General features: G+C 44.0%; 2 protein-coding genes across 2 annotated transcripts; both read left to right on the forward strand.

The window, feature by feature from the left end:
* The first annotated feature begins 366 nt into the window (after nucleotides 1-366).
* Nucleotides 367-8299, forward strand: LOC100580298 (protein SSX4). The gene is made up of 5 exons (XM_030808849.1): nucleotides 367-460; nucleotides 2317-2366; nucleotides 4350-4485; nucleotides 6823-6927; nucleotides 7712-8299. Exons 1-4 carry the CDS (start codon nucleotides 391-393, stop codon nucleotides 6921-6923), a joined length of 357 nt encoding a protein of 118 aa, XP_030664709.1. The 5' UTR covers nucleotides 367-390; the 3' UTR covers nucleotides 6924-6927; nucleotides 7712-8299.
* An 8136-nt stretch (nucleotides 8300-16435) lies between these two features.
* LOC115834068 (sperm protein associated with the nucleus on the X chromosome N5-like) lies at nucleotides 16436-17497 on the forward strand. Its single transcript, XM_030808850.1, has 2 exons — nucleotides 16436-16507; nucleotides 17150-17497. Exons 1-2 carry the CDS (start codon nucleotides 16436-16438, stop codon nucleotides 17495-17497), a joined length of 420 nt encoding a protein of 139 aa, XP_030664710.1.
* The last annotated feature ends 1657 nt before the right edge of the window (nucleotides 17498-19154 follow it).

Consider the following 19154-nt stretch of genomic DNA (forward strand, 5'->3'; position numbering starts at 1 on the left):
GTCAGTTTCTAACTTTTTCAGGTATGGGATTTTTCCTAGGAGCTCTGTAGTAACTTAAGAAATCTGGACTGGGCGTGGTGGCTCACGCTTGTAATCCCAGCACTTTGGAGGCCACAGGTGGCGGATCACTTGAACCCGGGAGGCGGAGGTTGCAGTGAGCCACGATCGTGCCACTGCAACACAGCCTGGGCAACAGAGCGAGACCCTGTCTCAAAAAAAAAAAAAAAGCTCACTCAAATCATTCCTCCTGGGCTCAAGCGATCCTCTCGCCTCAGCCTCCCAAAGGGCTGGTACTACAGACATGAGCCACTGTGCCAGGCCTAAGCTTGTCTCTTAAGAAATAAACATTTTTGCTCCTTTCTAGGTTTCAAGGTCACCCTCCCACCTTTCATGTGTAGCAAACGGGCTGCAGACTTCCAAGGGAATGATTTTTATAATGATCGAAACCACAGGAATCAAGGTGAGTAGATGGGAAGGGGCTGGAAAGGGTCTCCTCAAGCCCAGTTGCTTTTCAGCTCAGCTACCTGGGAAAGATCCTCAGGCATTTGTTCCCTCACACACATCAGGGCTGAGTGAAAAAAAAATTGCATGCAGAAAGTTAACTACAGAGGCCAATCACATAAAATTCTAAAACATGCAAAACAAGAAAATATATTTTTATGGATAATAAGTAAATGGTAAATGTATACAAACATGAATGTGAATAAAAAGCCATCAAATTAAGGTGACTGGCTGTAAGTGGAGGAGGGAGGGAGGGCAGGGATTGATGAGTGCTGCACAGACAGCTTCAGCTGTGACTTGTCGATAGTGTGTTTTGTGTTTTTTGTTATTGTTATTTTTTTTTTTGAGACAGAATTTCGCTCTTGTCACCCAGCCTGGAGTGCAATAGCAAAATCTGAGCTCACTGCAACTTGCACCTCCCAGGTTCAAGTGATTCTCCTGCCTCAGCCTCCCGAGTAGCTGGGATTACAGGCGCTCGCCCCCACACCCAGGTAATTTTTGTATTTTTGGTAGAGACGGGGTTTCACCATGTTGGCCAGTCTGGCCTCAAACTACCTGACCTCAGGTGATCCACTCGCCTCAGCCTCCCAAAGTTCTGGGATTATAAGTGTGAGCTACCACTCCTGGACTGTTTATACTATTGCTAATATTCTGAATAAATAAATCAGATCTAAGATAACTGTGGGGTAATGTTGAGACCCGACTGTGCTCAATTTTGTTCCCCATACTTTTCTGTGTTTTTGAAATATTTCTTTTTTACATGACATGTTGTTCTTCCTAAGCACTGTTAACGAATCAAAGGACATTTAAGAAAATGTTAAAAGTGGAAAAAAAAAAAAGAAAATGTTAAAACTGTAGATCCGCCAAAAACTTCCAGAGTTTGTTTCATTAACAGCATGTAGGTATTAGATAGGTATCTTAGGAGTGAGGGTGATGAACACATTATGTGATAAAGATCGCTGTTTCTCTGTATTTTATCAAAACCAAATAGTCCTCACATTCCCCAGCAACCCCAATTCTCCATGATGAGCTTGGAAGAGAGTTTGAAAGAGTGATCCCTCATCCAACACACAGAGAGCTTTCCCACTTCTCAGTGAGCAGAGATAACATAGGGTGAATAAAAGGCAAGTTTTGCGTAGAGATCTTTGTGCATTTCAGGAATATAAAGGGGATGTATGTGTTTACTTGCTCTTCTGCTCTGAGAACACAGTTATAAGACAAGGTCAGAATGTCCAAACTGTCTCCAATAGACCTGTTACTTCCCAACTAAACAGGCCAGATTCTACAATCTCCCACAATCACTATAAGAGGTCTGAAAAGCCAGTGCTCGAGTATCTGCCAAGTTTTTGACATTAAATGAGTGTCAAATATTTATACTGAAAATATTTCAGAGCCACTGGACTAAATCATCGATGGTTCATCACACATTTAACAGCTTAATTGACATACCATAAGATTCACCCATTTTAAGTGTACAGTGATTTTTAGTTGTTGCACATCTTGAGTGATTACAGTTTAGATTCCCAGTCAATTTAACTATTTGGGAAAAAGTAAAAGATATGTAATGGAATAAGATGAGACTGTGATGGGGTTTAATACCCACGTGATAAACCATGAGATGGAAAATTCTGAATTGAAGCCACAGATAAATGCACCAACTATTACAAAGCATAATTCAGAAGCAAATCTCAAATAACTCCTCAACAATGAGTGGACTCGTAACCTCTGCTGCAGAGTGCCCTCATGCGACAAAAGTCTCTCTAGAGTTTGGAAATGTTTACCAACAAAGAAAAATCCTGATGTATTCTCTTTCAGTTGAACGTCCTCAGACGACTTTCGGCAGGCTCCAGAGAATCTTCCCGAAGGTGTGTATCTCTCAAATCTAAAGGACCAGAGAACCTTTGTCCCTCCACGGATGCGAACACTGCTAAGAGTGGGAGAATATAAAAAATGTCCTCACTGCCTCCTTCTCCCCATGTCTATCACAACAACTTATGTAGCATCGACAGCTTGATAATATTAACAGCTGTGATCCTTAATACTTCTTTGGTTTTCATAGTGATGCCAGATTACTATTTTAAGCAGTTCACATGGGTTAATTTATTTAATCCTTAAGAAGACCTCTATGACGATGTTTCTATTACTATCTCCAAATACTATTGAGCCACACACTTCAATTGTCACCCATATAAAAGCCATGTAACTTGGCGCAAATCTTCTAAGTTCTCTGAGCTCCAGATTCCTGGTCCACGAAATGGAAGTAAAGAATCATAGTTCATGTTTTAGATCATAGCTATCAGCAACATAATAATACAATGAGGCTATCGGGGTACAGAGATGTTAAAGAATTTTCCTGGGGCGCAGCGGCAGTGGTAGTCTAATCCAGAGCTCCAAGCCATTTAAAGCTCATTCACGTTTGCATTTGTTTATGAACTTCAGATGTTGCTCACTAGGGCTTCACCCCATAGGGCCTGCTGGTGCTTCCATTGACACACCCACTCTCACAACAGGAAGGACCAGCTGGCCTCTGCTCTGTTACTGGGGCCACTTGCATGGCTTAGGAATCACTTTGACTGTTGGCCCCTCCCTACTGTGAGCTCCTTGATGGCCTTGTGTGTACCTGGGGCATCCGGGAAGCCCCGGTCCCAGCTCAGGGGATCCCTCGAAGGCCCCTGAATGAGTGATCCCACAAGTGCAGATCCAACTCTGTTTGGAGGGTCAAGGGATCTGGGAGTTGGGTTGCCAGTGTGGAGACCAAATTCAAAGAAGGATCATGAAAAGTATTAGTTTTTTATTATTACTACATTTAAACAGTGTTTACAAGCTCAGAGAGCACTTTCCCTTAGCCTATTTTACATGTATTGTTGACTATTTCGTAAGTGAGGAAGCTGAATAAAAATAGCTTAAGGGCTGGGCGCAGTGTCTCACGACTGTAATCCCAGCACTTTGGGAGGCTGAGGCGGGTGGATCACGAGGTGAAGAGATCGAGACCATCCTGCCCGACATGGTGAAACCTCGTCTCTACTAAAAATAGAAAACTTAACGGCGCGTGTTAGAGCCTGCCTGTAGTCCCAGCTACTCTGGAGGCTGAGGAAGGAGAATGGTTGAACCTGGGAGACGGAGGTTACAGTGAGCTGAGATCGCGCCACTGCACTCAAGCCTGGCAACAGAGCAAGACTCCGTGTCAGAAAAAAAAAAAAAAAAAAGGAAAAAGAAGTAGCTTAAGATTGTTGGTCAGTGACACATCCCAATGCAACCAGAACTGGTAAGGGTACCACCTGACTGAATTCCACATTCAATGTTGGTGCCTCGGTAGGGTGGTATGTCATATCTGGTACTGCTTTCTTTGCTGCCTAGTTTAATTTCAGCAAACCATTTCTTTACCTCTCCTGTCCCTGTATTCATCTCCCCACACCATCTTTCCCAGCAGTGTTTTATCGCCTCTCTATGTTTTTACATTTACTCTCCCAGCAGCTGTCTACCAGCTTATATGGGATCCCTTGTATTTTATAGAAGCTCTTTCTTTTCTAGACCTTGTGAATCTTAGAATGCTATTCTCCAAATCTTCCGTATACCAAACTCTCAATTAAATGGAGACTTTTGCTTTTTGCAAGAATGTGAGTCTTAAAAGAGTGTGAAGATAAGCATTCTAGCCCTGGAAAGCCCATTCATTTAGGCCATTCCTTTCCCTACTAACCTCCCAGGTTTCTCCTATTTAGGCAAGTGTAACTCTCCCCGCGTTGTTGAGAACATTGATTAAGGTAATGCATGTGAAGACCCTTTGTAAGCTCTAAAGCACTATACAAATGTCACTCATACTGTTTATCTGTGACCTTCACATTATAAAGATCACCCCCGAGAAGCCAGCAGAGGAAGGAAGTGGTTGGAAGGGAGTGTCAGAAGCATCTGCCCCACAGAACCATGGGAAACAGCTGTGCCCCCCGGGAAATCCAAGTACCTCTGAGAAGATTCACGAGACATCTGGTAAGAGGAAAGAATGCGGGAACAACCCCTCTGGCTTCCCTGGCGATGTTCAGGTGTGTGGACTGGGTGTGTGGCTTGGATCCCAGACAAGCCCGGGTCCAGGCTGGGCTGAGGAGCTCGCCCAGCTCCAGATGAGATGTTAGACGTGACCTCCAGAGACACAGACTGGAGTTCTCATCCATAGAAAAACCACGTGACTTGGGGCAAGTCTTCCAAATTTTCTCAGCTCCAGATTCCTCGTCCATAAGATGGAAATAAAGAATCATAGTTCATAGATTGTTTGGAGGCATTAAATTTAATCTAGAAGGCCTGATGACATGAACGGTGCTCAGGCGATTCTATCTGTGATAACCTGGGATCGTATCTTACTCAGCTCAGTGCCTGTTACCCAATACAGGTGTACTTCAGAGATATTGCAGGTTCGGTTCCAGACCACTGCAATAAAGTGAGTCACACACATTGTTTTTTTGGTTTTGCAGTGCATACAAACATTATGTTTACACTACAGTGCAGTCTACTAAGAGTGCAATAGCGTTATGTCTAAAAATGTACATACCTTAATTTTAAACTAATTCATTGTTAAAATGCTAACAATCTTCTGAGCCTTCAGTGAGTCACTCTTTTTGCTGGTGGAGGCTCTTGCCTGGGTGGTGATGGCTGCTGGCTGATCAAGGTGGTGGCTGCTGAAGGCTGGAGTGGCTGTGGCAGTTTCTTAAAAGAACACAACAGTGAAATTTGCTACATCGATTAGCTCTCCCTTTCATGAAGGGTTTCCCTGTAGTATGTGATGCTATTGGACAGCATTTTACCCACAGGAGAACTTCTTTCAAAGTTGGAGTCAATCTTCTCTAGCTATGAAAGTCCTAGATGGCATCTGCTTCCAATAGAAGGCTAGTTTATCTACATTGAAAATCTGTTGTTTAGTGTACCACCTTCATCAGTGATCTTAGCTAGACCTTCAGGATAACGTGCTGCAGCTTCTCCATCAGGGTTTGCTGCTTCACCTTGCACTTTTATGATATGGAGACGGCTTCTTTCCTTAAACCTCACAAACCAACCTCTGCTAGCTTCACACGTTTCTCCTGCAGCTTCTTCACCTCTCTCAGCTTTCACGGACTGGAAGAGAGTTTGGCTGTTGCTCTGAATTAGACTTTGGCTTAAGGGAATGCTGTGGCTGGTTTCATGTTCTGTCCTGACCACTCGAACTTCCTCTATTTGAGCAGTAAGGCAGTTTTGCCTTCTTCTTCGTGTGTTCACTGGAGTATTAGTATTATTATTTCCTTCAAGAATTTTTCCTTTGCATTCACAGCTTGGCTGGTGCAAGAGGTCGAGCTTTCAGCCTGTCTTGGCTTTCAGCATGCTTCCTCACTAAGCTTAGCCATTTCTAGCTTCTGATTTAAAGTGAGAGACATGCGACTCTTCCGTTCATTTGAACACTTAGCGGCCATTGTAGGGTTCTTAATCGTCCTAATTTCAGTGTTGTTATGTCTCAGGAAATAGGGAGGCCCAAGAAAAGGAGAAGAGATGGGGAAGAGCTCATCGATGGAGCAGTCAGAACACACACAACATTAATCGATTAAGTTTGTCATCTTCTATGGGTGCAGTTCATGGTACCCCAAAAACAATTACATACAACAGGATGATTATAGTCAATAATAACTTAACCATACATTTAAAAAAACCAAAAAGAGTGTAAATGAATTGTTTGTAACACAAGGATAAATGGCTGAGGGGATGGATACCCTATTTTCCATGATGTGATTATTACGCATTGCATGCGTCTATCAAAACATGTCACGTACCCCATAAGTATATACACCTACTGTGTACCCGCTAACATAAAAAACAAAAATTATTTTAAAAGACTAAAGAACAACAAAACAATTGCAATAATAATATCAAAGCTCACTAATGACAGATCACTATAACAGATATACTAATAATGGAAAAGTATAAAATTGGTGAGAATTCCCCCCAAAAATTGCAGTATCTGTGAAGCACTATAAAAATGAAGTGCAACAAAACAAGGTATGCCTGTCTGCCCTTAACAAATACATGCCGAATGAAAGGAGGTATCGGTGAATGTTCCCGTAAGTGAAGAGGTTGGGAATTTAACCTGACAACGGAAGGAGCCAGAAGCTAAAATTTTAATTGGCATTTGGCCTGCATTGGTGTGGATCTAAGGTCTCAGCCTCTCTAAACTAGGGAATGTGAAAAACTGGATAAAGAAGGTCCGGGGCACTTGGGAGGGGGGAGGCATCTCCTTCTTTTGAGAAAACAGAGCCTAACACTCTCCAATCTACCCAACCCTCATTTTCCAACTCTTCTCCATCATAGGAGCCAAAAGGGGGGAACATGCCTGGACCCACAGACTGCATGAGAGAAAGCAGCTGGTGATTTATGAAGAGATCAGCGACCCTGAGGAAGATGACGAGTAACTCCGTGAGTGAACCTTGGGCTCACCCCCCACATCCCTGCAGATGTGCTATTCTGTTATGGTGCTGGTATCCCATCTTCTCACTTATTCCCCAAATCATTCCCTTCTCATAATTTGCTAGGGTACAGCACTGAGGCTGAATGATGAGATTTCCCATGCTCTTTCTTTCTATTTTTTTTTTCCTTTTTGAGAGGGAGTCTTGCTCTGTCGCCCACGCTGGAGTGTAGTGGCGCGATCTCGGCACACTGCAACTTGTGCCTCTCAGGTTCAAGCAATTCTCCTGCCTCAGCCTCCTGAGTAGCTGGGATTACAGGTGCACATCACCACACCAGGGTAATTTTTGTATTTTTAGTAGAGACGGAGTTTCACCATGTTGGTCAGGCTGGTCTTGAACTCCTGACCTCGTGATCCACCTGCCTCGGCCTCCCAAAGTGCTGGGTTTACAGGCATGAGCCACCGTGCCCGGCCAATTTCCCATGCTCTTTCTACTCCCTGCCCTGTATATCCAAGGTTGCTCCCTACCCAGGATGCTGTGGGTTCCCAAACCCCAGGTCAGCCCTGATATGCGGGCCACACCTTCCTCCAGCCTAGGAATTGATAACCCATGCGAGGAAGTCACTGTGGCATGAACAGATGGTTCACTTCGAGGAACCGTGGAAGGTGTGTGCAGGTCCTGAGATAGGGCAGAATCGGAGTGTGCAGGGTCTGCAGGTCAGGAGGAGTTGAGATTGAGTTGTCACATGGTGGGAACTCACTGCCACTTACGTTCCTTCTCTCTTCTTGCCTCAGCCTCAGGGATATGACACATGCCCATGATGAGAAGCAGAACGTGGTGACCTTTCACGAACATGGGCATGGCTGCGGACCCCTCGTCATCAGGTGTACAGCAAGTGAAAGCAAGTGTTCACAACAGTGAAAAGTTGGGCGTCATTTTTCTTAGTGTGACAAGAGTTCGATGTTGGCGTTTCCATTGTATTTTCTTACAGTGTGCCATTCTGTTAGATATTAGCGTTTTCATTGATGAGCAAGACATGCTTAAAGCATATTTCGGTTTGTGTATCCATGCACCTACCTCAGAAAACAAGTATAGTCAGGTATTCTCTCCATAGAACAGCACTACCCTCCTCTCTCCCCAGATGTGACTGCTGAGGGGAGGTCTGAGTGTTTAATTTCCGATTTTTTCCTCTGCATTTACACACACACCACACACGCGCACACACACAGCAAGTACCAGTATAAGCATCTCCCATCTGCTTTTCTCCATTGCCACGCGTCCTGGTCAAGCCTCCCTCACTCTGTTTCCTGTTCAGCATGTACTCCCCTCATCCGATTCCCCTCTGTCCGTCACTGACAGTTAATAAACCTTTGCAAATGTTCCCCAGTTGTTTGCCCCTCTCATTATTGTGCACACAGCTCTGTGCACGTGTGTGAATATTTCTTTAGGAAAGATTCTTAGAAGTGGAATTGCTGTGTCAAAGGAGGCATTTATTCAACAAAAAACTAATGAGTGTGTACTAGTGCTGAGCCCTGTTCGAGGTGCTGGAGAGACATCAGGGAACAAGGCAGACAGATGTTCCTGACCACCATTCTAGAGGAGGATATTTCCAGTTGTTGGTATTGTTTGTTTCTTTGTTTCTTCTAGACGTGGGGTCTTGCTCTGTCCAGGCTAGAGTGCAGTGGCACGATCATAGCTTAATGCAGCCTTGAACTTGTGGGCTTAAGGGATCCTCCCACCTCAGCCTCCAGAGAAGCTGTGACTACAGCCACGCACCATCATGACCCACTAATTTTTTTAGGTTTTGTCAAGAAAGTCTCGCTATATTACCCAGGCTGGTCTCCAACTCCTGGGCCCAAGCAATCCTCCCACCTTGGCCTCCTAAAGTGCTGGGATTACAGGAGTGAGCCACTGCACCTGGCCTCCAGTTTTTATTTTGATAGAGACTATACACTTCAGTCCTGGAGCAGGATACTGCAGCAGGAGGTTGGGCATCTGGGCCTTTGCTCTCTGAATGATTTTCAAGTTCAAGGGCTGGGACGGTCCATTTGGGAGTATGTGGGAGGAGACACAGATGAAATCGTCATCTGGGGAACGTGGAGGAATGAGGAAGATGCGTGCACTGTAGACCGTGATGGCCAGGGAATAGAAGAGTCCACTCAGTCTCCATGCAGGGGAGCAACGGTGGGAAAGTCCCCTGGACAGAAGCATGAGACTGCCCATCAAGGGTCTCACCAACGAAGGGCCTGGGACTGGGGTGGGGACGATGATTTCGGAAGGGGCCAGTTCTTTCTCACATGTACCATTGCACAGTGTGGAGGGGAAACAGGTCTGCGGAAGGGGAGCGCAGATGGGAGTCTGTTTTCAAACAAACCATTGTGTGTGATTGTGTGTGAATGGAGACATCAAGGCCTCCCGCTTCTCCCCAGCCTTGGAAGGAGGACACTGTCATCTTTATGCTTATATATTAGGTGAGAGACGGAGTCCCAGACAGATGGTAGGCGTCTTGTCTGAGGTCCTACAGCTGGCAGGTGCAGGAGGGGCTGAGTTTGGAGCTCACTGACTTCAGAAACATTAAGGAGGACAGGTGTGTGTGGTGGAGGGAGGGAGAATTGAACAAGCCCCGGCTTCTGTCCCCAGTCACAAGGTAGAGGTTGCGGGTTCATTTTCCCAAGACAAGGAGCCCCAGGAGAGAGAGAGTGCAGGGAGGGAGAGGCAGTCGTGGTCACAGCAGGGACAGTGGGAGACAGAGATATGCAGGGTGGGCAGAAGAGGGGCAGGCAAAGAAGCAGGGGAGATCCAAGGCCAAGTGGGGGCTGTCACAGCCACCAGAGGGAGAGGGTGCCAGGAAGGAGGTTGTGGGGCTCCGGGAGCAGTAGAGATTCCCCAGATCTGCGAGCATGCCCTGCCTGGCACTGCAGGAAGAGGTGGCTGCCACCCAGGTCAGTGTGGACGTGCCTCTACCTGTGTCTCAGAGGAAACAAATTCTATTTTATCCCAATATAGTTCTGTATTACACAAATGTAACATTCAGCTACTAGATATCGAGAGCCTTATCCTCCATGCAAATAGAGGAGAGGATACCCTAAGAGAGATACTGAAGGTTTTGATTTTTCTTTCTCCCTGGGAAGATGGGATCCATAAGTTGGGTCCCCCAGCCCACAAGACAGGTGCCAGGAAGGGTGGCTGGAAGATTGTGAGTTATGACAGGGAACATTATTTCTTAGGTTCCTTGGGTATATAAAGCTCCCGACTATCTGTCTATCATGGATAAAGAGTGAATATGGTCCCCTCTCCACAAATGTGTTTTTCTCCTCGGTTATTACTGTAAAGGGCTGAAGTTGCATCAAGTTCCGATACATTAAGTTTTTGTGTTATTTTTGAGACAGGATCACAGTCTGTCTCCCAGGCTGGAGTGCAGTGATGCAATTACAGCTCACTGCAGCCTCGAGCTCCCAGGCTTAAGGGATTCACCCGCTTCAGCTTCCGAACTAGCTGGGACTACAGGCACACGCCACCACACCCAGCTAATTTTTTATTTTTGGTAGAGACGGCATCCACTATGTTGCCCAGGCTGGTCTCGATCTCCTGGCCTCAGGCAATCTTCCTGCCTCAGCCTCCCAAAGTGCTGGGATGGCAAGTGTGAGCCACCTCGCCAGGCCTTCACTTTCTTTAATGAACAATTATCAGAGTTTCATCTTAGAGGCAAAAGTGGCTACTGCCAGCCAATCTGAGTGTGGTGTTGGAGGCGAATCTGAACTTTTAAATTAACCTACATGATGATTATCCTAAGGCCGTTTCCTGCTCCGTGTTTTTTTTTGATTCAGGGTTTGGAGTTTTTCAGAGGCTTTGTTACAAAGAGCATCTCCTGGTCGGGCACAGTGACTCACGCTGTAATGCCAGCACTTTGGGAGGCCGAGGCAGGCAGATCACTTGATGTCAGGAGTTTGAGACCAGCCTGGCCAACAGGGTGAAACCCCCGTCTCTACTAAAAATACAAAAATTAGCCGGTAGTGGTGGCTGGCCTCTGTGAATTCCAGTTACTGCAGGGGCTGAGGCAGGAGAATCTCTTGAACCTGGGAGACGGAGGGTGCAGTGAGCCGAGATCACGCCACTGCACTCCAGCCTGGGCGACAGAGTAAGTCTCCGTCTCAAAAAACAAACAGCATCTCTTGCCTACAGTGATTTGAGCTGTGGTCTTGTCTCCTTGGGTTTCTCTGTCAGTCTGATCCCATCTACTCTATCTCCCAGGAATGCCTCAATATTTCTAGTGGACCGCTGACATGCTTTCCTATTTTCCTCTACTGTTAAGAGTTGACCCTTGAAACCATTTTCTTCCCAGTTCGATGGAATGTTGACTGGGGCACGGGATCTATCTGCCATCTTGCTTCAATCATCTGGTTTTAGATATTTTATGTACTTTTCTCACTATATATGTGTAATTTTTTTCAATTTGGTTTTCTAAATGGTTATCATTGGTATGTAGAAAACCTATCTATTACTGTATATAATATTTTGTTACCTGTCTGGGTGCAGCTTCCCCTGCATTTTGGCACAAGACTCAATCTGTTTTATTCTCCAAAAGAAAACTGACAGGCTGGGCGCGGTGGCTCACACCTGTAATTCCAGCACTTTGGGAGACTGAAGAGGGTGGAACACCTGAGGTCAGGAGTTCGAGACCAGCCTGGCCAAGATGGTGAAGCCCCATCTCTACTAAAAATACAAAAAAAAAAAAAAAAAACAATTAGCCATGCGTTGTTGGCGCGCGCCTGTAGTCCCAGCTACTAGGGCAGCTGACGCAGGAGGATCACTTGAACTGAGGAGGTGGAGATTGCAGTGAGCCGAGATCGCCCCACTGCACTCCAGCCTGGGCAACGGCAATTCTATCTCTAAAAAAAAAAAAAAAAGAAAAGAAAAAGAAAAGAAGAAAATTCACATCACAGGCAATAGATAGTTATAAAAGGATACTTTATGGAAGATTTCACAGGAAAGACTGATGGAAAGAAAGAAGTATATATTTTACAGAGCTAAGCAGTTCACTGCAAAAATCAACAGAACTGCCTTTTTCTCCAAAAATAGTACCCCTAAGCTGTATTACTACTGGTTCTTCTAGTCCTTCCCCCTACTCCAAATCCTCAAATTGTCCATTTCCTTATTGGGATAATTTTCCTCTGCCCAGATCTGGGTCCTCCACAACACTTACCACTGTCTTCGGGTGTTTGAATGCCCATTGTTTTAGCTCAGGTTCACAAGGAAACAGGCTTTGGGCCATACAGGACACATCTAGGCAGACTATACTGAGAAACCATGGCTGGAACGGTGCAGAGGAAGAGGAGAGGAGAGGAGAAGAGAGGAGAGGAGAGGAGAGGAGAGGAGAGGAGAGGAGAGGAGAGGAGAGGAGAGGAGAGGAGAGGCAATTTACGTACCTGACTCTCACTCCTGGTTCCTTTGCTTATTGGTCAAAATTTACCCCACAGGCACGAACTCCCCCACACTTCTAGATTGCACCATCTGCCCCTTTGGCAGCTGTCTGGGAAGCCAGATCCCACACTTTGAAGTGTAATGTTTCATACAATCCAAAAGTGGTAGCAGAGGCCAGGCATGGTGCCTTCCTCTGTAATTCAATGCCATCCCCATCAAGCTACCAATGACTTTCTTCACAGAATTGGAAAAAACTACTTTAAAGTTCATGTGCAACCAAAAAAGAGCCCGCATTGCCATGTCAATCCTAAGCCAAAAGAACAAAGTTGGAGGCATCACGCTACCTGACTTCAAACTATACTACAAGGCCAAAACTACCAGTAACCAAAACAGCATGGTACTGGTACCAAAACAGAGATATAGACCAATGGAACAGAACAGAGCCCTCAGAAATAATGCTGCATATCTACAACTATCTGATCTGTGACAAACCTGACAAAAACAAGCAGTGGGGAAATGATTCCCTATTTAATAAATGGTGCTGGGAAAACTGGCTAGCTATGTGTAGAAAACTGAAACTGGATCCCTTCCTTACACATTATACAAAAATGAATTCAAGATGGATTAAATACTTACATGTTAGACCTAAAACCATAAAAACCCTAGAAGAAAACCTAGGCAATACCATTTAGGACATAGGCATGGGCAAGGACTTCATGTCTAAAACACCAAAAGCAATGGAACAAAAGACAAAATTGACAAATGGGATCTAATTAAACTAAAGAGCTTCTGCACAGCAAAAGAAACTACCATCAGAGTGAACAGGCAACCTACAGAATGGGAGAAAATTTTTGCAATCTACTCATCTGACAAAGGGCTAATATCCAGAATCTACAATGAACTCCAACAAATTTACAAGAAAAAAACAAACAACCCCATCAAAAATGGGTGAAGGGTATGAACAGACGCTTCTCAAAAGAAGACATTTATGCAGCCAAAAGACACATGAAAAAATGCTCATCATCACTGGCCATCACAGAAATGCAAATCAAAACCACAATGAGATACCATCTCACACCAGTTAGAATGGCGATCATTAAAAAGTCAGGAAACAACAGGTGCTGGAGAGAATATGGAGAAATAGGAACACTTTTACACTGTTGGTGGGACTGGAAACTAGTTCAACCATTGTGGAAGTCAGTGTGGTGATTCCTCAGGGATCTAGAACTAGAAATACCATTTGATCCAGCCATCCCATTACTGGGTATATACCCAAAGGATTATAAATCATGCTGCTGTAAAGACACATGCACACGTATGTTTATTGCAGCACTATTCACAATAGCAAAGACTTAGAACCAACCCAAATGTCCAACAATGATAGACTGGATCAAGAAAATGTGGCACATATACACCATGGAATACTATGCAGCCATAAAAAATGATGAGTTCATGTCCTTTGCAGGGACATGGATGAAGCTGGAAACCATCATTCTTAGCAAACTATCGCAAGGAAAAAAACCCAAACACCGCATGTTCTCACTCATAGGTGGGAATTGAACAATGAGAACACATGCACACAGGAAGGGGAACATCACACACCGGGGACTGTTATGGGGTGGGAGGAGGGGGGAGGGATAGCATTAGGAGATATACCTAATGCTAAATGACGAGTTAATGGGTACAGCACACCAACATGGCACATGTACACATATGTAACAAACCTGCACGTTGTGCCCATGTACCCTAAAACTTAAAGTATAATAAAAAAATTTTTTTTTGGTAAACAAATTCAGAAAACAATTTTGAAAGGTAATAAGGTAATTGAAAGATATTATTTTCAGCAATTGGAATCAGTTTCTGACCTACTCTATTTGATGTGGCCTTTTGGTGTTTTGTTTGTTTTTTTTTCTTTCTATAACATGACATGACAGGTTTTATTCTCACTGTTAATTGCAGACCAGAGTACAAAAAATTATTAAAAGTTTGCTTGTGAGCATTTAATAAATGGAATTGTTGAACTCTAGACAACATCTGGGGTTCACTAAAAAAATTATATACGTTAATACCAATCTTCTTTTGTTTCGTTTGTGTTTAGATGATAGTCATGGGAATGCAATAAATTGGTTGCATCTGGAGGTCAGCAGGGTATTTTGCTAGGCCTCTCTTGATTTTAGGGTGTATGATGTAAAGATACGTGAGCTTGATGAACACTGAAACAAAATTCCAGGGTCTGTTTCTCTTGTGTTTTATTTTTTAAATTTATTTTCCATTATCGAGTTTTGTTACTTCCTATAGAGGATGAGACAAGTGTCAACCAGGGAGAAGAATCTAGGGCCATGCCTTCTCTGTATTTGGCCCTCTCTCTTATTGCCTTTTAAAATATTTTTAGCTTTTTATTTTGAAACAATTATAAGTTCACAAGAAGTTTCAAAGATATGTATATGGAGTCCTTATGTACCTTTCAACCAGTCTCTCCCAATACTACACTCTTCAGTATGCTACCACATTACACTATCAAAACTAGAACACCGACATTAATATAATCCAGAGCTTTTTAAGATTCAACACTTGTGTTTTGGGTATTCTAGGCACTTTACATTTCCATGTGGATGTTGTAATTATCTTGTCAATTTCTATTAAAAACTATTTTAGGATTTTGGTTAGATTGAGTTGAAATTATAGATGAATTTGGAAATAACTGCCATCTTACAATATTGAATCTTCCAACCAAAAATCAAAAATACATTTTAATTTTTTCTTATGCCATTTTCTTTGCAATTTTTTTTGTAGTTTTCAGTGTACAAGTCATTTACATCTTTGTTCAGATTTGTCCCTAAGCCTTACTATTTTTAGTGATATTTTAAGTTGCACTGTTCTTAGTTTCAACTTTCAGTTGTTGAAATTAACTTCCAGTCCACCCTAGGACTACCATTGGCTGAAACACTGTCTCTTCTAATATATAAATTTCTAATATATAACTTCTAATAGATAAACATACAATTGATTTATATGTTGATTGCTTACTCTGAAATCTTGCTAACCTCAATTATTGTAGAAGCAGTTTTTTTAGATTGACTTTTCTACATACACTCTCATGTAGTCTTTGACAAAAGATACTTTTACTTCTCCCTTCCAATCTGAATGCATTTTTTTTCGGCACTGGACACAATCTCCAGTACAAAGCTTAACTATGCCCACATTCTTGCACATGTTAGTCTTAGATTGTAGTATCCTGCAGGTGAATACTTAGAACAACTTCCACCACTTGAACATTTACTCCTTCCCCCACCCCACGTACTGGTAGAATTCATGTTGGGATACTACATTTACTATGAACATACACCCCTGATTTGAAACAAGACTAGGATACACGGTAAAGAATGTTTATTCACTAAAGTTGTGACAGACTGAAGGCCATTGTTGCAGATTGGAAATAGGAAACTTAAAAGAACTACATGGACATTGGGTAAAAGAACATGGGTTGAAATTTGCCTGGCAGTAGCCCAAAAGTAAATGGTCTTCAAGGTGCATATGAAGGAACTGTAGGAGGGAAATGGGATAATGCACATCTTCACCAATAATTAAATGTAGCCACACTAGCTTGGGGGATTTGAGGTGAGATATCTAAAATACTAAGTCACGGTGAGGGCTGGAAGACAAAAGAATGAATCACTTAATAGGAAGGGCTGTGGGGAAGGGCTTGAAGGAATCATCCTCTCACTTCCATGTGAACCACGAACATTAAACATGGAGAAATGAGGAGCGGCAGCAGATCAGTTTGGGATGCATCTTCAGGGGATGCTGAAAGAACAACAGCATTTGGTTTCCTCTACACCCCTGTCACCCCTCCCCCACAAGCCCAGGCAGTGGTCAGCAGTGGTGCTTTGTGATGTCTAAGCCACCCTAGGGCTGCCATTGGCTGGGACACTTGCCTGTATGATCGAACAAAGCTCAAGGGTGTGGCTTTGCCTTGTCACCAGGAGGGTATGTATAGGGAGGGCAAGAGCTCTGGGCCACTGGGAAGCTTCAATATAGCTGTGGAAGTCTGGACTCTACAAGATCCTGCTGTAGACATTCAACAACCAACTAGAATCATGGAAAAGCCCACTTCAAGCACCAACGGGGAGAAGAGGAAAAGCCCCTGCGACTCCAACAAAAATGATGAGGTAAGATTGTTAGGTTTTGAAGCGAAGGCGAGGGTGAAAGAAAGACACACAGAGAGGGGGCAGCTCAAACAGCAACACAAGAATACTGCAGACACTTGTGGAAGTGGGGGATCAGCTTAATGCCAGATCCCACCGCCGCTTACAGCCTGGGGTACTTACAGGTATGGGTGGGAGGGATCTGGGCAGCATGGCTTGCTGCCCAGCAGGATATTGATAAGATGTTATGACCAGGTGGTTTGGCCCTCTTTCTGGTGGAATATCATTGTGGTGTTCCTTAGAACTTTGCCAAGCAAGATATGATAGGGTTGTTTCTTTAGTTGGGCCTTTGTCTGCCTTGTGGACAGGTGGTTAGGCAGGATGTTTCTCACGGCCTGAACCCCCATGGGATGTTTCACTTTGACCAAGGTCTGCAAAATAGCAAAGAACTTTCAAAATGGTGCAGTTTGGACTAACAGATGACCCTACCCATGCTCCTCTTCTTCTTCCCCATAGATCCCTACCCTGTGATTCAACCTTGTTCTTCTCTGGATCAAACCCCTTCCTCAACCTGCATTCCTTCTCATGAAGCCCCCCTTGCTATCCAGTCTCTATCCTATTCACCCAAAAGAATGTCTTTCTGGCCTCTCTCTGTTTTCTTAACAGATGCAGGAGACACCAAACAGTGACTTAGCCCCCGAACCAAGTTTGAAAAAGATGAAAACATCAGAATATTCAACAATATTAGTGTTGTGCGACAGGAAAACTAAGAAAATACATTCAAATCAACTGGAGAATGACCAGTCTCTGGAGAACTCCATCAATCCAGTCCAAGAGGAGGAGGATGAAGACCAAGATTCTGCTGAAGGATCTTCACAGGAGGACGAAGACCTAGACTCAGCTGAAGGATCTTTGATAGAGGAAGAAGACCTAGACTCATCCGAAGGATCTTCGACAGAGGAAGAAGACCCAGACGCATCTGAAGGATCATCAGAGGAGGGTGACAAAGACTAATTAAACATGGAGAGACCAAATTGGACAAATCCTCACCACCAACAGTGATGATTACAATAAAATCAAGTTTGAGAAGCTGATGGCTGTGTATATCTCTGCCTGTTTTCTGATGGTGGGGGGGAAGGGAAGGGAAGAGGTAGGCATTTGAGAAGGGAGGGATATGAGGTCCTGTAGGGTTGGTGGGCAGACCCACAGGTTGACAGTAAGCCAGACATTGTAAATAAGGCCTGGGGGAAGACTGATTCCTAAAGAAAATTTTCTTCTTAAAATTTTATCTCACGGGAAGTGGACATGTGTATATGTTCATGCAACTGTACCCGGCAGCACATAGTTCTGCTGAATGTACATATCAAAGGTATTCCCATCCCCTTTCCATTTTATATTTTCCTAGGTTAGAAATATGTGCCTTATAAAGAGTAAATGTTCTGTAAAACACAAAGCACAATACAGACATACACAGACATCTCTGCTCACTCTCTCTAGAGGAATACAACTAAAAGCATTGGTTATAGGGCCGGACACAGTGGCTTGTGCCTGTAATCCCAGCACTTTGGGAGGCTGAGGCAGGTGGATCACCTGAGGTTTGTGAGGTTTTCAAAGAAAGATCTTGATCAAAAGAGGGAATGTGAAAGCTGACTGTGCGAATGAACCAGCTTCTCCAGTGCCAATGAGCCTCACTTCAAAGCAGTGGAGACAATTAGAAAATTGTACTGTTACTATAAAAGAATAACAAAAGGGGGAAACTGTAAGTGTAACTAAACAGAAAATTGAGATTTTCCTGTTGCCAAAAGAGCAAGAAGAGACCTTCCCCATTTCACTTTCCTTAGAGCATTTCCTTGAGAAAATTTGTATTTATAAATTCTTCCTTTGATATGTAAGCCTCTTTCCACCCTAGAACCCAGGAATATCTTGAACTTGAACTCCAGGCCTCAAGTGATCCTCCAGCCTCAGCCTCCGAAAGTGTTGGGATTACAGGCATGAGCCACCACGCCGGTCCCCTGGAAATGTCTTTCTTCAGGGCCTTGGAGCCATCTTTGAAATGTGAACGTCTAGAAAGATGATGTCCTTGTCTCCCTGTCACCAGGGGAGTTTAGCCTAGGTGACTTGCTCTAAGCTGTAAGCACCTGGTTGTCATAGAGATAGGAGTTTCATTTTTCCTTCAGATAAAGGCAATTAATTAACACAGATGGGTACTGCAATTACTTGGTGAACTTAGGACTTCTGTGGGAGTATTCAGTTTTCACCCTTGGCTGCTGCTGTACAACCAGGCAAAGTAGCTACATACCTGGACTTTCTGATTTCTGCTACCACTTTTGTTTGTTTGTTTGTTTGTTTTTGAGATGGAGTCTTGCTTTGTCGCCCAGGCTGAAGCACAGTGGTGCGATCTCAGCTCACTGCAACCTCTGCCTCCTGGGGTCAGGTGATTCTCCTACCTCAGCCTCCCGAGTAGCTGGAATTACAGAAATGCACCACCATGCCTGACTAATTGTTGTATATTTGCTAGAGACAGGGTTTCACCATGCTGGTCAGGCTGGTCTCAAACTCCTGACCTCATGATCCGCCTGTCTCGGCCTCCCAAATTGCTGGGATTACAGACGTGAGGCACCATGCTTGGCCTCTGCTACCACTTTTGGATTGTATGAAACGCTACACTTCA

Source organism: Nomascus leucogenys, unplaced genomic scaffold (genome assembly GCF_006542625.1).
Source record: "Nomascus leucogenys isolate Asia unplaced genomic scaffold, Asia_NLE_v1 001123F_53179_qpd_obj, whole genome shotgun sequence".
NCBI classification, from domain to species: Eukaryota; Metazoa; Chordata; class Mammalia; order Primates; family Hylobatidae; genus Nomascus; species Nomascus leucogenys.

Excerpts from the sequence above, each read along its gene's own strand:
- LOC100580298 (XM_030808849.1), top strand. The coding sequence starts at position 391 with ATGTGTAGCAAACGGGCTGCAGACTTCCAAGGGAATGATTTTTATAAT. Across the intron at positions 2,367-4,349 it reads TCCAGAGAATCTTCCCGAAG|ATCACCCCCGAGAAGCCAGC; the intron begins GTGTGTATCTCT and ends CACATTATAAAG. Across the intron at positions 4,486-6,822 it reads GAAGATTCACGAGACATCTG|GAGCCAAAAGGGGGGAACAT; the intron begins GTAAGAGGAAAG and ends TCTCCATCATAG.
- LOC115834068 (XM_030808850.1), top strand. The coding sequence starts at position 16,436 with ATGGAAAAGCCCACTTCAAGCACCAACGGGGAGAAGAGGAAAAGCCCC. Across the intron at positions 16,508-17,149 it reads ACTCCAACAAAAATGATGAG|ATGCAGGAGACACCAAACAG; the intron begins GTAAGATTGTTA and ends TTTTCTTAACAG.